This window comes from Sphaerodactylus townsendi, linkage group LG09 (genome assembly GCF_021028975.2).
Source record: "Sphaerodactylus townsendi isolate TG3544 linkage group LG09, MPM_Stown_v2.3, whole genome shotgun sequence".
In the NCBI taxonomy this organism is placed as follows: domain Eukaryota; kingdom Metazoa; phylum Chordata; class Lepidosauria; order Squamata; family Sphaerodactylidae; genus Sphaerodactylus; species Sphaerodactylus townsendi.
The window spans coordinates 88,483,886-88,498,865 of NC_059433.1; the positions used below are offsets into that span (position 1 = coordinate 88,483,886).

Sequence of the window (14,980 nt, forward strand, 5' to 3'; positions counted from 1 at the left end):
ACTTTTACAGCCTTTTTAAAAACGATTTTTAAAATTTTCAGTTTTCAACCAGCACCCGCTTTCAAATACATCTACATTCTCTTGGACTCCCATGAACCTTGTCTACTTATTAACTCGCCTTTCAACTGGGTCCGGGTCCACGCCCCGGATTAAGGGCGAAAGGAAGGGGCGTGGTCAGAATGTCATTGCCCGCCCCTTCCTCTCGCGGCGTCTCCTTGGCAACAGGAGGCAGTGGAAGACGGGCTAAGATGGCGGAAGATCTAGACCAGCTGTTGGACGAGGTGGAAGACAGGTTTTGTCGCCTGTCGAAACGGGACTGTCCTGACGGGTTCCGGACTCAAGGAGAGAAAAATAACAACCCGAGTGAGGCGCCAGAGACCGCGAAGGCAGCTTCGTCAGTAAAGAGAGCCTGGTGAGCAACGCGCATGCGCGTTCCTTCCCACTTAGACCTGCTTCATAAAGGGACTGCCAAGAGACCAAGGATGCTTCTGCACTTCTGGTTCCCGTAGGTGAACACGACGGGCGATGCTTGCTTTTTGTTATTTTTTTTTTCATTTATCACCTTTCTTTCTCACCAATGATGATGATTCAAAAAGTGCAGCCATCATTTTTTTTTAAATCCAAAATTAATAGTAGAAGGCCATTAGGACCAACTTAAAAACCAAGTTGCTCAAAAACCTTTAAACAGTAAAGCGAAACAAGAAAAGGAAACGGAGCAAAGGATGCTGCTGAGTTTAGGGAAGAGTCTTATTCTGTTTCTTCACGTTTGTGGCAGAATTCAAATAGAAACCGGAGCCAGATATAAATCTTGGCTTTTTCTCTCTCTGTAGATGCGTCTGTGTTTCTCTTTCTTCATCTGGCACAGATTGACTCAGCTGCTCTAGCTGCTTGCTGAAATTACATATTGCCAGTTGGTTGCAATGTCCCTGGTACTGGCAGCATCTGCAAATACCCCTCATTCACCTGTGTCAGGCACCCCAACATACTTTCCTCTAAGATCCCCCCCCCCCCCATCTTCTGGCTTCTCTCACACATTCCATCCCTCTTTTTTTGGTACTGCAGGTCTGGAAGAGTTTTCCACATACTCTTCTACCAGATTCTTGAAATTTATTGTATTTTTCATATTGCTTTTCAGCAAAATAAACATTTCTCTTAGTGATAAAAGATCAACAGGTTAAAAGGTCTTCAAGAGAAACGTGGAGCCCATGGCTAGAACATCACAATTGCACAAATGGATTTTTTTCCCTCTTGTACAAGCTTGCTTCTAAGATGACTTCCAAACAGGTGTTTTGCAGGTGGTTAGCACTGGGAAGTAGAGCTCCTGTGAACTTTAGGAATGTGGCACAGTGGTAGACTGTCTGTCTGACACACACAAGATCCCAGGTTCAGTCCAAGACATCTCCAATTAAAAGGATCCAGTGGTAGGTCATGTAGAAGACCTGGAGATCCCCTGGCGTTAGAGTACTGACTCTGAGAGACCAATAGCACTGTAAGGTGGCTTCACATGTTTCTGCAGTCCAGGTTTCCAACTGTTGCCAAATAGCAGGACTTGCAGGGTCAGCACAGCTGCCACCTGACCTGCAAACCAAACAATAAACAATAGAAAAGATCTCTTCTTTGAGACAGAAGAGAAGAGTTTCCTTTCCCTTCCCCTCCACAACAAACCTGTGAGGCAGGTGGGGCTGAGAGAGCTCCGAAGAACTGTGACTAGCCCAAGATCACCCAGCTGGCATGTGTTGGAGTGCACAAGCTAATCTGGTTCATGAGATAAGCCTCCACAGCTCAAGTGGCAGAACAGGGAATCAAACCTAGTTCTCCAGATTAGAGTACACCTGCTCTTAACCACTACACCATACTTGCTATACTGGTACAGGTACTGCCTGTTGTGCTTTCTGAACATTCTCAATACTAACATTCTTGTACAGTCCCTGGGATTTACTGAGCTGCATTCTGTCATCATTCACTACCTTAGTCCTTGGAGTCAATAAAACCCATATTTTTTCTAACTTTGCATTCCCCATCACTGATTGACATCTTTCTTTGCCAGGAATTGGTGTGTATCTAAATAAACACTATAATTTTTGTACAGGAAACAGGTGTCTGTAAACAAAGGGGGGGGTGGTAGACGTATACAGAGGAACTGTAACTGGTTGCAGATCCCCATTTCCTGCCACAAGTCTCAGCTTCAGATGTTCCAGGTGTTCTCTGATAAACAAGAGGTGCATAAGCTGCAAACTCATTTGTCCTGGAAAGTGCAAATTGATCCGTGGCCTCTAGCCTTCTGGCAGTACTTCCTGCTCTCTTTTAGTCAGTAGGATTTCTGCAGTCCAAAACTAACTTATATGTTTATCGAGTTTTGCCCTTATATTTCCTGCAACTCTAAAACGCCCATGGCCATCCCTGTCATTGCTTGGTCACTGTATTTCTACACACACATGCAGTTCCCCCCATTTCTTTTCATTTCACAAGTTCCACACCTCTCTTGTTCAGGCAGAGAAATCTGGGTTAACTTTCAATCTTGTCTTCCACCTGAAGTTCTTGGGATGCACTGCTCTTCTGCCTTCCTCGGGATTATTTGTCTTTGGGGGGAGAGCTTTCATTTTGAATTATCTTGCCATGTTGCCAACTTGTCCAATGCTGTCTTCCATCTTAATTTTGTGCTAAGCACTAGATTGGTAATTATCAGACTGACCCGGCAGTCCTGAACAGAGTAATTTCATTCTAGCCTATTGAAATATATGAGACCAAAGTAACTGCATAAGATTGCACCATGGATTTATCTTCTCGTTATTTGTAAGCCCTTTGCTCTTTTTTGGGTGGTAATGCAATGATAACAGTGATAGAAATCTAAGGTTTTTTGCAGTAACTTAGCAGCCATGTGTCCCCTATGTGGGAAACTGGAAGGTTTTTTAATTGACCACATCAGACACACATCTACGTTCATAACTTCAGCCTTCCTCCTCATTCATTTCACACAATCATCCCCACACAAGTCCTTCTTTATGCAATGATGTTTCTCTTCCATTTTCTTGTAGGATCTCCAAAAACTCAACAAAACATGATAATGAAGAAGAAGACTTGGACGAAATAATAAATGATATAATCAGTGAAAATAACTTTGCTAAAAATCATGTGGTAGGTAAAACTGAATCGCAGAGGGCTGGGAGGTCATTCAGAGCTATTATAGAAGAGAAAGAAAAAATGCAGAAGAGGACTTATGAGAGTCAAAGCTATGATGGAATTGAACATTTGGGAATTCTAATTGATTGTGAGGCACTGAAGTAATAATAGATACTAGTAGTCTGGTTTGCCTTGAGACAGTTCAACAAATGTCTATATTACAAAGTAATTTATTTAAAGAAAATAAAGCAAAGAATCTTACGCAAAATTTGTTTGTGGATTTTGATTGCTTTACCACACACTATAAATTCATTTATAAACATTTTAGCCATTTTGTTTATGCTCACTTTTTCCTCTGTGTAATTTTGTAGTATTCTAAGAAAGAACTGAAATACAGGGGTAGTCCTATAATGAGAGATTTTTGAGCATCCAATGCATTGATTCAGCAGTCTTGACAGCCGCTGGCCATAAAGAAATTGACCCCCTGCTGCTAGCCCAAACAGCAGGATCAGTTCAAAATAGGAACAGTAGACAAAATCCTACACTTTCAATTCTGTCTTTTACTTCCAGACTAGCTTATTAGCCCTGACAGGAGGGGAGCAGCTGTTTAAGCAAATGCACTTCATGTCCTAGAACCATTCACTGCAACCAGGAGCCCAAAGTTCATACTCCAGTAGACTTCTGTATGCGTTGCAATCACATCTCCGCATATACAGTCCTTTGGTGTATGGCAGTGGTGGCGAACCTATGGCACGGTTGCCAGAGGTGGCACTCAGAGCCCTCTCTGTGGGCACCTGCGTACAGAGTGCATCGGGGGGGGCGGGGGGAGCAGTGTTAAACCTCACTGATTTTGATAGGAAGAACTAAAGTGCGATCCTTTACCTGAGAGTAAGCTCAGTTTCTGGCAATGGGGCTTGCTTCTGAGTAAGCCCTTCTAGGGTCATGATTCACCCTTTGGAAGAGTTGCACGGTTGCTTCAAAGCAAAGCCACTGACTACCACCAAGCTTACTTCTGAGTAACGCACGCCTCGGAGCCAACCATTTTTTAAAAACTAAAAACTTCAGTATTCAGGTTAAATTGCCGTGATGGCACTTTGCAATAAATAAGTTGGTTTTGGGTTGCAATTTGGGCCCTCAGTCTCGAAAAGGTTCGCCATCACTGGTGTATGGGATATTGCCCTTTATCAAGAGATATTGTGTCAGGAGATCTCCATCTCACTTCTGGATCAAAGTGACTGTGTTCCTATTCTCATGAACCTGAGCTGCAGATGGCTGTTGAAGCAGGAAAGTTTTGAGGTCTCCGGACAGTTGTTATTTTTCTCCTTTCTGCCTGCTTGTCATTGTAGCTTTGCAACCTTTGTAGCTTTGCAACCTTTGTAGCTCTGCAGCCTTAAAAACAACAAAAAGAATAGGTTCACTACAATACAAATTGACCTAAGTCCTGTCCTCTTCTCTTTTTCTTAGAAATGTATATCTAAATCTTCCAGCCTCACAGCTGAAACAAATGTCACTTCTAGTCATGCTCATGATAAAAGGTAAGTAAAGATAACACTTGTGAATAAATGCTCCAAAGCATAATTTCACTGTGATGATACTTCCATGTCACCTGTATTGGCAGCCAACTTAAGTAAGTTACCAAGCTTTTAGGGAACTGATTTACTACTGGAGTGCAGAATTTTAATTATTTTGGGACTGTGGAGCTGCTGGCTCAGATCTAGACTAGCAGTTCCACAGGCACACGGATTTCTACCAGCAGAGCACAGATTTTCTTACCTCCCCCATTGCTACAGCATAATACCCCCAAATCCTGGTCCTGAGATACAGGGGACCAGAGTAACATGATTGGGAAGGCATTTTAGGCTGCTGAAGGAGGGCACAGATGATGGAGAAGAAGAGTTGGATTTATATCCCCCCCATTCTCTCCTGCAAGGAGACTCAAAGGGGCTGACAATCTCCTTTCCCTTACCTTCTCACAACAAACACCCTGTGAGGTAGGTGGGGCTGAGAGAGCTCAGAAGAACTGTGACTAGCCCAAGGTCACCCAGCTGGCATGTGTTGGACTGAATTCCCCAGATAAGCCTCCACAGCTCAGGCAGCAGAGCAGGGAATCGAACCCAGTTCCTCCAGATTACAGTACTACTCTTAACCACTACGCCACTGCTGTGTTTATTTATTTACTTCATTTATACCTCATTTTTTCCCCAGCCGGGATACAAATTGACTTTACATTATTCTCTTCCATTTTATCCTCACAACAGCTCTGTGAGATAGATCAGACAGATTGTGGGTGACTGACCCAAGATCACCCAGCCAGCTTCCATGGCAGAGCAGTGATCTTGGGTCTCCCAGGTCCTGGTCCAACACGACTTCTAAACTCATAGCCAGTCCTGTTGTGCAAGGAAATCCTTGCACCTGCAGAAACCCTAAATTCACTTCATTGTGATGGGTTGATGAAATCTAACCTCCTTCACAGAGGTTGAGGATACACTTGGGTTGGGGGGACACTAGGTCTACCATCCTGAGCTCCTTGGAGGAAGGACGGGATAAACTCGATAGCAAAATATTGATAATAATGAATTATGCCCCACCACTGTTCTGTGAAGGGAAGGATTATCTTGACTGAGTCGCCTCTTAATCGCATATATATGGCTTGTGAGACACACACACAGCACTCCTTCCCACAACAGCATCTTTTTGGGAGTACAAAAGGCTGTATGGGGAAGGGGCAACAGAACTGTCTTCTTCTGCAGTTGGAGTGGTGGTTGTGTTCAATCCAGTCTAAGGAAGACTTGGCTCCAGTTCCTGTTTTAACTATCATATTCTGTGGCTTTAGAAAAGTTACTGATATTTTTTTTCAAAAATGAACATGTTCTGGTTTGTTTTATGTATCCTGTGTTAGTGGGTAAAAATGCTACACATTCTGAACATTTATATTTGTTCCCAAGGTATATGTTATACACATAATAATGCAACAGTTGTTTCTGAATTGCTACACCTCACAGATCTTCTGAAAGTAATAGGTTGGTTGAAAAGGTGTACATACTCACTGGAATTACGAAACTAAGAAATGCAATCCTAACCAGCCTTATGACTATGTAAGCTATTGAAGTCAGTGGTCTTAACAGGTTGTAACTCTGCTTGGGATTGCCCTGTTAATTATGGGAATGATTGTGTTTTTATTTCTTTTATAAGTACTTCTTAAAATTTCAATTCTCGTAGATGTTGCCCTGTATACCTTGGAGGAAGCACTGCACCCTGTGGCATTGGAACCAATATTTCACAGAAGTAAGGGGCGTTTTTTTAATACCGGTGATCGCCTTATTAGAACGTCATACTCTGTCTGTTCAGCTAAAGGTCTCAGAAAGTGTCATTCTCAATCTACTGAAAGCAACAGGTTGGGTCCAACAAGATTTTCCACTGGTAAAAAAGACTGTGACCATCAAAAGGCTATACTAGAGATGGTGGGACCTGCCTAGGCAAATGCTGTGTGGGATGGAAGCTGTAATAAGGAGGGAATTGAATGAGTTGGCCAGATCCGATCCAATGGATTTAGAAAAAGTATTGCTTTTCTAAGGATAACATTGGCAGTTGTCTACACAAAGCTCCTTTATACTGAAACAGGTCCTTGGTCCACCAGGGTCAGTATTGTGTCCTCTGACTTGCACCTGCTCTCCAGAGTTTTTTCACATCTCATCCTACTTGCTCCTTTCAGCTGAAGGTCAAACCTGGGACCTTACTTATTTCTTGTATTTATATCCCACCACATCTCTGGCAACTCAAGGCGGCATACCGTCTGTATGTCCAGCAGGTTCTCTACCACTTAGCCATGGCCCCTCCCCAGTTGGTCCAGTCAGTGGTAGCCACAGCAAAAACACAATGTGGCATCAAGGTAGCTGGGAAAAGTTCTCATCATCTTCAGGATTCATCCAGCTGTGACTTTTCGTATCACCCTGTGAACACCCTAGCTGCGCAGCAGGTTGCCAAAAATGCACAAGAGGTTCTCTTGGGCTGACTTTTCTAAGATATTTATATACGTATTCTCTCCATCTTATCTCAAAGTTTACAGCAGCTGCCAGGACCATTGATGACTGGTAGAGCAACCCACTTGTATAGAAACATAGAAAAGGAGGCTACAGAATAGCACTTTCTTGCCTCCTCTTTTCACTTTAGCCCACCATCCCCCACAAAATGCTTCCCCTGGCATTGTAAGGGATTAGAGAGTGATGGAATTGGTACAAATCGTATCTCACCGCCCACCTGCAGTAAAAGTGTCTGTTTGAAGCAAGCTGTTGTATTTTAAAAAATAAAATCCTCAGAACTTTGTTCTGTGCCTGTGCATTTCAATAAAGTCAATGACGTTGGTCCCTTCTTCCTTTGTACAGAACTTGTGATCGACTCCGTTGTACTGCATGTGACTTCCGTGTTTTACACCATGATGACTATCAGTGGGATACATCGTGTGATTATCTCTTTTTTAGGTATGTGTTTGGGATTTATAGCATCAGGGATCATTGCTGTGTTCACACTGTCAGTGTACTGATAAACACACAGAATATATCTTCACAGAGAATGGAACAAAGTGGTAAGAATGGGGAAAATCTTTCAGTATATAGGTATTCATTTATTTTAATCTCAGAGTTGGAAAGGACCACCAGTGTCACCTAGTCCAACTCTCTGCCAATTAAAGAACTACAAATATAATATCCCTGGCAAGTAGGTATTTAGTCAATACTTAAAAACTTCCAATAATGACGACTCCGCCACCTTACAAGGGAGAATACTCCATTGTCAAACACACCTCATAGCAGAGGCGTATCTAGGGAAAATGGAACCCATGGGCAAAAATCTGTATTTTACACACCTGCACCCTCCCTCAGGCTCCCAGGTCTACCACTTGGAGCCGAAGCCAGTGTCCAGGACTACTGCTTGGAGCCAGAGCTGCATCCAGGTCTACTGCTTGGAGCCGGCAAGGTGCCCAAGTCTACTGCCTGGAGCTGGCAAGTGCAGCTGGGGCCTGGCAACACCCCCCCCCCATGTGATTAGATGGTGCATACCTCATGTCCCTCTGGCAGATACGCCCCTGCCTCACAGTCAGGAAGGTCTTCCTCAAATGTAAACGAAACCTCCTTTGCTGTAGTGTATATCCATTAGTCTGACTCCTGTCATCCAACATGACTTAAAACATATTTGCCCCATCCCCTGCATGGCATCCATTTAGATATTGGAAGGTGGCAGTCCTATCACCTCGCAAGTGTCTCTCTCCAACACGGAGATGTCCAGTTCCTTCAATCTCTCCTCATAGGGCTTGGTCTCCAAAACCTCACTGGCTTCAGTGCACTACTCTGTAGGTTGGAAGAAGCCTAAAGCAGAAAGACCAATATCAATGATCAGGCAGAAGTGCATTTGCTTTTTACTGGCTATTTTCCCTGGATGCATGGAAACGATCCACTAGGATCAAGGAGACAGCTGTCTCAACAATACATGTACTTATGCAGGAGATTCTCTACCCTTCCAACATCATCTTCAGATATTCTTGCCTGAGTGCCCTCTTAAGATTTGATATGTCATGACTACAGAAAGGGCTTTTTCTTCAGCTGCACCCATTTTTGGAGCTCTTTCCTGAGGGAGATATACGTGCAGTCCTTCGTGCAGACCTGATGTCCTTCAGGTCCCAGGCAAAGCTTGCCCTGTTTGCCTGGTTTTTTTTCATGTAAACGTTCTCTCTTCCTTTCCTGTTGCTGCCTATCCTGTAGCTGTTAAGTGACTCAAGGTCTAATTGTTTCAGCTGTGCTTCAGATTGTTTTACATTGGGGTATTCTTGTATTGACTGGCAGCAAGCCCTCTTGGATCCTATATTGGGAGAAAGCTGGCATGGAATTTTCCTCCCAATAAATGAATACATTTTGACACACCATTTCTGTGAAATGCCAGACACCCATTAAGCATGAAACACTTACCCCGAACCTGTTCTTTGTGCAGTGGGCTTGTAGTTCATCACATTTTCTCATGAGGAGGCAGCAAAATTTGTCTGCAAAATTCTGATAGGCCTCTGTTTCTCCCGGTTCTCATAACTCTGCCCATGAACAGTCTTTAAGGCACACAGCTGATATTCTCTCCCCCATACCCTTCCCCTCCTCACATACATGCACACACACACTCTTTCTCTATGTATCTCTGCTGCTGTTGCAAGAGAAGAGACTTGTTTTATAACAGAGTCTTGGCTGAAATAACATTTTAAAAGCCCTCTCAGCCATCCGGAAGGGCAGAAACAAAGCGGGGGGTGGGGGGTGGGATTGTGCCAGAAAGTTGCCTGTAGTTCCTTGCAAAAGCTCTCTCTGTTGTTACTTTATATCAAAAGATCAATCTTTCAATATGTGCACTTTAGAGTAACAGGAAGAAGCCAGCAGCATGGGGGTGTGGGGGAGCAAGGGGAAAGACTGGCAACTGGGCACCTGGCAACTCAGGCTGTGCTGGTGGAGGAGAAACTAAACACAAGCCTTAGACAGAGATGAAGAGGGGTTCTTCTCTCCTCCCCCCCCCCCCCAATGCATATGAGAGATCAGTCTCTTGATCAGTGCACTTAGGGAAGCAGGAAGGAAACAAAGCATGAAGGGGGGTGAGGGGGAAGATATGCAAAGCGATGCGAGGGAGTGGGAAGACTGGCCATGGGTGAAGAGAAGATGTCCTGGGGCAAAGCTGTGCCCACTAGCAAATCTGCCCTGCTCTGGCGACAAAGCAAAGTTTAAATCGTGCCATAAGTGGTTTTGCTTGCCCCAGAGAGAGTGGAAAATGAAAGTGGGACTAAAAGAAAGAAATCATGCTACAGCAAACACTGGCTTCCACTAGGCAGCAAAGACCTTGTGTGTAATCGGCCTGAGTTTACCGTATCTTGAGAATATTCATGTTGTTTTAACTTCCCTAACCACCACTCTGCACAAAAAAATTAAAATGGGTTGTTCTTGATTGATAGGAATAACATGCCTGAATTCAGCAAGCTGAGAACAAAGATGGTGAAGAAGAAAGGAACACGGGCCTATGCTTGCCAGTGCAGCTGGAGATCTATAGATGAACTAACAGACCTGAGTACGGACCGACAGCTCCGCTGGGTTTGTAGCAAACACGCCGAGTGACATCATCCTGCCAGTGACATTTCTGTACAAAGACCAACTTCACCATTCATGTATGACAAAACAGACCCATGTTCTGTGCAAGGCATGACTGTTTACAGTGTTGTTAGGAGTCATTAGGCTCATTATCTCCTTCTGCTAATGTCAGTAAAAAAGAAAATGAATTTCTATGACTGGGGCCCTTTCCGGGTTGCAGGCAGGATAAAGGAACCCACTCTACCTCCTGCCCCGTTTGCACGCCTCAGCAACTGGAGCCCATGGAGACAATGCAGGCTGCTGTTGCGCCTTCACACGGAGGTGCAGGTTTTGCTGCCCACTCACCTCCCACTAATGCGTGGCAATGCAGGCATGCATGGTTGGGCCTCCACAGCCATGGTGCCACACCGGACAGCCCTGTGCGACTGCATGGCCGTGCAAAATCAGGGCGGGAAAGGAACCCTTAGCAGAACACGCAGCTGCGGAGAGCACCTCCTGCCTGAGCTATTCACACGCAAGCAGCTGCAACCCAGGCTTTTTGAAATGCCCTTCGGGTAGCGTGATTAAGGTAAAACCCATTTTTTCGGGAATAACGTGGGTCAGACCTGCATTAGGGGCGAGAACCGCGCGAAGTTCCCCCCCAAAATGGGTTTTTCACTGTCGTTATCCCACGGTTATTGGCCCATGTGGAAGGGGCCCTAGAAAGCATTTCAGAAATGGTGGATACATGAAGTGAAATCTAGCCAAACTGTTCCTTTGGCTAGAATACTGTTTTCTTGTTCCATAGGAATCTGCTCCTGTATGTACCTGAAAAACACAAAATGTTTAGGCATTTGGTATATTCAAAAGAAGGCTCTGCTGACAATGGAAAAAATAATGAAGCCTGTCTCTGGTTCTTTCCTGAAGACATGTACTGAGGTAAACAAGATTTCACAGCTGTATTAGCAGCAGTGAAACAGTATGGGATCTTGAAGCTTGCAGTCTGGGCAGGAGCAACGCCAGTCTTGCAAGGACGAAGTATGGCTCCAAGACTTTAAATGTTCTAGTTGCAAATCACATCCTTAAGCTGCAATCTTATGCTCATGTATCTAGGAGTAAGCTTCAGTTAACAAGATGACATTTACTGCTGAGTAAATGTATATATCGCATTGGGCTGCACCCGTGTTGGATTCTTTTTGCCCATCTCTTCCTTTAAGAAGTTTTCTTAAATGAGATCACGAGGATTCAAAGCTTTTTTGTTTCTTTTTGGGTTGGGGGGGGAGTTTACATTAAGCATATTTATTTGTGGAAATAAATAACCAGGCACATGATTGGATGGGAGCAGGGAGGCTGTGCCTTCCTTACCCATCTCTTCTCAGCTTTTAAGCTAACCAGACCATGATCATCCAACAATCGTATCAGTGAGTTCAAAATAAGAAAATGGGTATCATGTTCAAATTTTCTTTTTACATCTTTTGATCAAAATACTGACAAAATAAGGTAGTTTTTTCATCTTGCTCATACACACACACACACATACAGTCATACCTCTTCAGGTTCTAATTTTAAAAAATGTGGACTGTGATGTTATGGTTGTTGAGGAATTTAGATTTAGGGTTTTTTTCCACCTGGATATAATCTTTATTTATATATAATATTTGACACCTCATTATTGTTCAGTATTTTGTTTTTTAGTGGCACTGGGAGCTTAAAAATGTGATGTAGTTTCATTTTTGATGAAAAAGTACGGCAGGCGAATCGCAGAGGGGGTTGCTTCCATGGATTTCTTCTGCTAACAGCAACACTTGCCTTCCAAAGTGCTACCATTAGTAGAATGGTCAATATGACTGAATCAACAGCAAACTAGGAAAACTGACCATTAATAATGACCTGAAAGGAAGTTCCATTGACTTAATTTGCTTTTCATGTCATCGGTTTAGAATCAGAGCGTAAGTAGTCTGCAATAAGCATATTTCAAACATACTTCAAATTTAAATCTAAGAGTTGCATAGAATTGAAGTGTTCGCTGTCTCTGTAATACTACAATTATTAAAAGCTATATTCTTGCAGTTGTGAGTAAATTGATTATTTTTTATTTAAAATATGTATACCATACTTTTATATGCAGGGGAGGACTTGAAAGTTATAATCCTAAGCATACTTTCCTGGGAATAAGCCCTAATGAATAACATGGGAGTCACTCCTGAGTAGACCTGCTTAGAATTACTTCCAACATGGTTTAAAACCACAGATACAAGAAATACAAGATGTAGCCCCCTTTGAGTGGCCAAATACTTCATCGGGCCTTAAATCAAAGACCATTAAAAGCACACCCAACTAATTTAGTTCAATAGAGTTTCAGGACCGTTGAAGACTGTTTCTTTTTCACCTTGGGAGGCAAGTCCATAAATTAGGAGCAATTACTAAAAATGCCTCCGTCTAGACTGAAATGTCCCTCTATGACTTCAATGATGGAACAGCTAACAAATGATGATTGGAGCTGCCATATTGGCTCATATAGGTGGAGACAGTTCTTCAAATATGCAGTGGTTGGGTTCTGGAGGACTTTAAAGGTTAATACCACACCTCCCATGACAGGGTGGGGATTCAAACCGATGTCTCCCAGACCCTCATTCAACATTCTGACCACTCTACTACACTGGTTTTTGAACTGAACACAGAAGTACAAACTCAGATGAGCACAGCTGACAAGGCTTCTTAGTATTATTTTTCATATATTTTGACTGCTTTTCATATGTGCTTATGGACCCTGATCCTGCCTTCATAAATGAAACCTTAAGTAATGGTCTTGTTTGAAGATTACTGAGGTAATATATGGGAGGGGGTGGATATGGTAGCAGGAGATCTCCCATTCTTTTGTTGTTGGCTTAATAACCCCATGACTCAAAGCATCTCACAAGGTTCCATCATACTATTGTATAACTGAGCAGCATGTTCCCAAAGGACTCTGGGAGATGGTCCAGAGGGCGCCATTTCTCTGGTACAGAGGAACTGATGGATCTACAACTCCAAGACTCCTCACTCAGCCAGCAACACTTCTTAAAGCTCTGAGGTCCTCGCAGGGCTGTCCTATTCCTTGCCTGAGCCAACTCTCAAGTCAGCAGTGACGCAAGCGCCCGTGGCCAGGACTGAACAGGCTACCCCACCCCAGGCTGTTTGGGCTGGGTGGAAAGGTCTCACTGCATCCAGAATGGCTCCAGCTACAGTAGTGAGAGTGGGGCTGTACAGGCCCACTCAGAGCACTCCAGGCAAGCTATCAAGAATTGGGCTGGTGAGAAGAGAGAAGGAATTGGCATACATGGAGGCAGAAAGTGAATGAGTGCTGGGGAGAGTTAGGGTAGGCAGCCAGAAAGAGAGAAGGAAAGCTGGGGCATCATGGCAGAAACATAAAAAACAGAGAGTCGAGGTAAGAAAGTGAGAGCTGGAATAAGTGCACAGACAGGGAGACCTGGGGTGGTGGGGCAGAAAGAGTCAGGGTTGCAGGGCCAAAACATAGAGATCTGAGGTAGCAGGGCAGAAAGTGAAAAACAGAGCTGGGGTGGGGCCCAGAAAAAGTTGAAGTTGCAGGGCAAAAATTTAGAAGATTAAGAGAAGGGGTGGCAGGATGGAGAGTGAGAGGCAGAGAAGAAGGGGGAGAACAAGAAAAAAGATGGGTGTAATGCCCTCTCAAGTCCCCACATGTGGGTTCCCACTTGCTAGGGGCTGCTGTGTTTTTTCCCACAACAAACTCCCCATTTTCACAGTCAGGATCCAGCTTTGCAGATGGAGACTTCACAGGCACTCTGCTGTTTCCGCCCCCCCCCCTCTTCTCTCCCCATCTACACAGGCACCCTGCTGCCCTTCCTTGGCGAAACTGGGCTGCTTGACGGGGCACAATTTCAGTGTTTGCGCTGGGCGCTGTTTCCTATAGATAGGCCCCATCCACGTCTCTTGCCCTGGGAGAATTAGGTTTCTAGACCCCATTGTACTTTTTCACAGAGCAGGCTTTATTGCTAGTTTTAAAATATAACAAAAGTACAATTAATCCCTACGGATGATGTTATGTGGGGATGTTCTGAGATGACGTAAGTGAAGCACTGGCAACTCTAAGTGCACTGTATTAGTTCTGCTTTATTAGTCTAGGGCAGCAGATATGTAAAGCTAATGCTTTTGGTAATGTTCCCAGTCGCTGAAAACTACAGGTTGTAACGGCTAAGTAAACTTGGATATAGTTGATTATTTGGTTTTGAGCCATCTGTTGGCAAAGCTGTTGACCTACATAATCTGCATGAAAGGCTCCGTCATTCTCTGTTTCAATCTCAAGAGAATTTTTTCCCCAAAGGTTCTGAAAGGGTAGGACACGTAACTGCTTTTTTCCCTGATTGCTGCAGTGCGTGCAGACAGGTTGCTTTCCCTCATCTCCTTTGCTGACAGCAGCGTGTCTATTTTAATTATTTGTGGTGTGGAAAGAGCTAAGTTTAGGCTTGCAAACCTTCCACCGGCTCTTGCAGCCTCCCAACACAAAGAAAAGAACACACAGTCAAAAGCAGCATGGTCTTCTGTGCCACACCAAGGTAGTGTCAGAAAAATATTATCCCGACCCCCCAGCACTTATCAGCTTTGGTGTTTAATTTGCGGTTGTTGAAATGGCCTGGAAAAAATGGTTCAAAACAGTTTTACGGTGTGAGTCAGATTGAATAGAATGTCCCAATTCAACCCCTGATGCTCCTAATTACAGGATCAAAATGTAGAAAGTGGTGAGAAAGACACACCCCTTC

General features: G+C 43.9%; 1 protein-coding gene across 3 annotated transcripts; it reads left to right on the forward strand.

Annotated features, from left to right (window-relative positions):
* Positions 1 to 189: 189 nt before the first annotated feature.
* CFAP418 (cilia and flagella associated protein 418) lies at positions 190 to 12,271 on the forward strand. Of its 3 annotated transcripts, none has more exons than XM_048508236.1 (6): positions 190 to 505; positions 3,036 to 3,135; positions 4,585 to 4,655; positions 6,340 to 6,405; positions 7,503 to 7,598; positions 10,091 to 12,271. In XM_048508236.1, the coding sequence occupies exons 1-6, from the start codon at positions 426 to 428 to the stop codon at positions 10,248 to 10,250; spliced, it is 573 nt and encodes a 190-aa protein (XP_048364193.1). In that variant the 5' UTR covers positions 190 to 425; the 3' UTR covers positions 10,251 to 12,271. The 3 variants fall into 3 exon arrangements, with proteins under 3 accessions (XP_048364193.1, XP_048364191.1, XP_048364190.1); XM_048508234.1 differs by lacking the exon at positions 7,503 to 7,598 and adding an exon at positions 7,599 to 7,702 and having other exon boundaries at positions 190 to 412; XM_048508233.1 differs by having other exon boundaries at positions 192 to 412.
* Positions 12,272 to 14,980: the final 2,709 nt, after the last annotated feature.

Coding starts and splice junctions, on each gene's coding strand:
- CFAP418 (XM_048508233.1), top strand. CDS start 249: ATGGCGGAAGATCTAGACCAGCTGTTGGACGAGGTGGAAGACAGGTTT. Junction 413..3,035: donor TCGTCAGTAAAGAGAGCCTG/GTGAGCAACGCG, acceptor ATTTTCTTGTAG/GATCTCCAAAAACTCAACAA. Junction 6,406..7,502: donor GGAACCAATATTTCACAGAA/GTAAGGGGCGTT, acceptor TCCTTTGTACAG/AACTTGTGATCGACTCCGTT.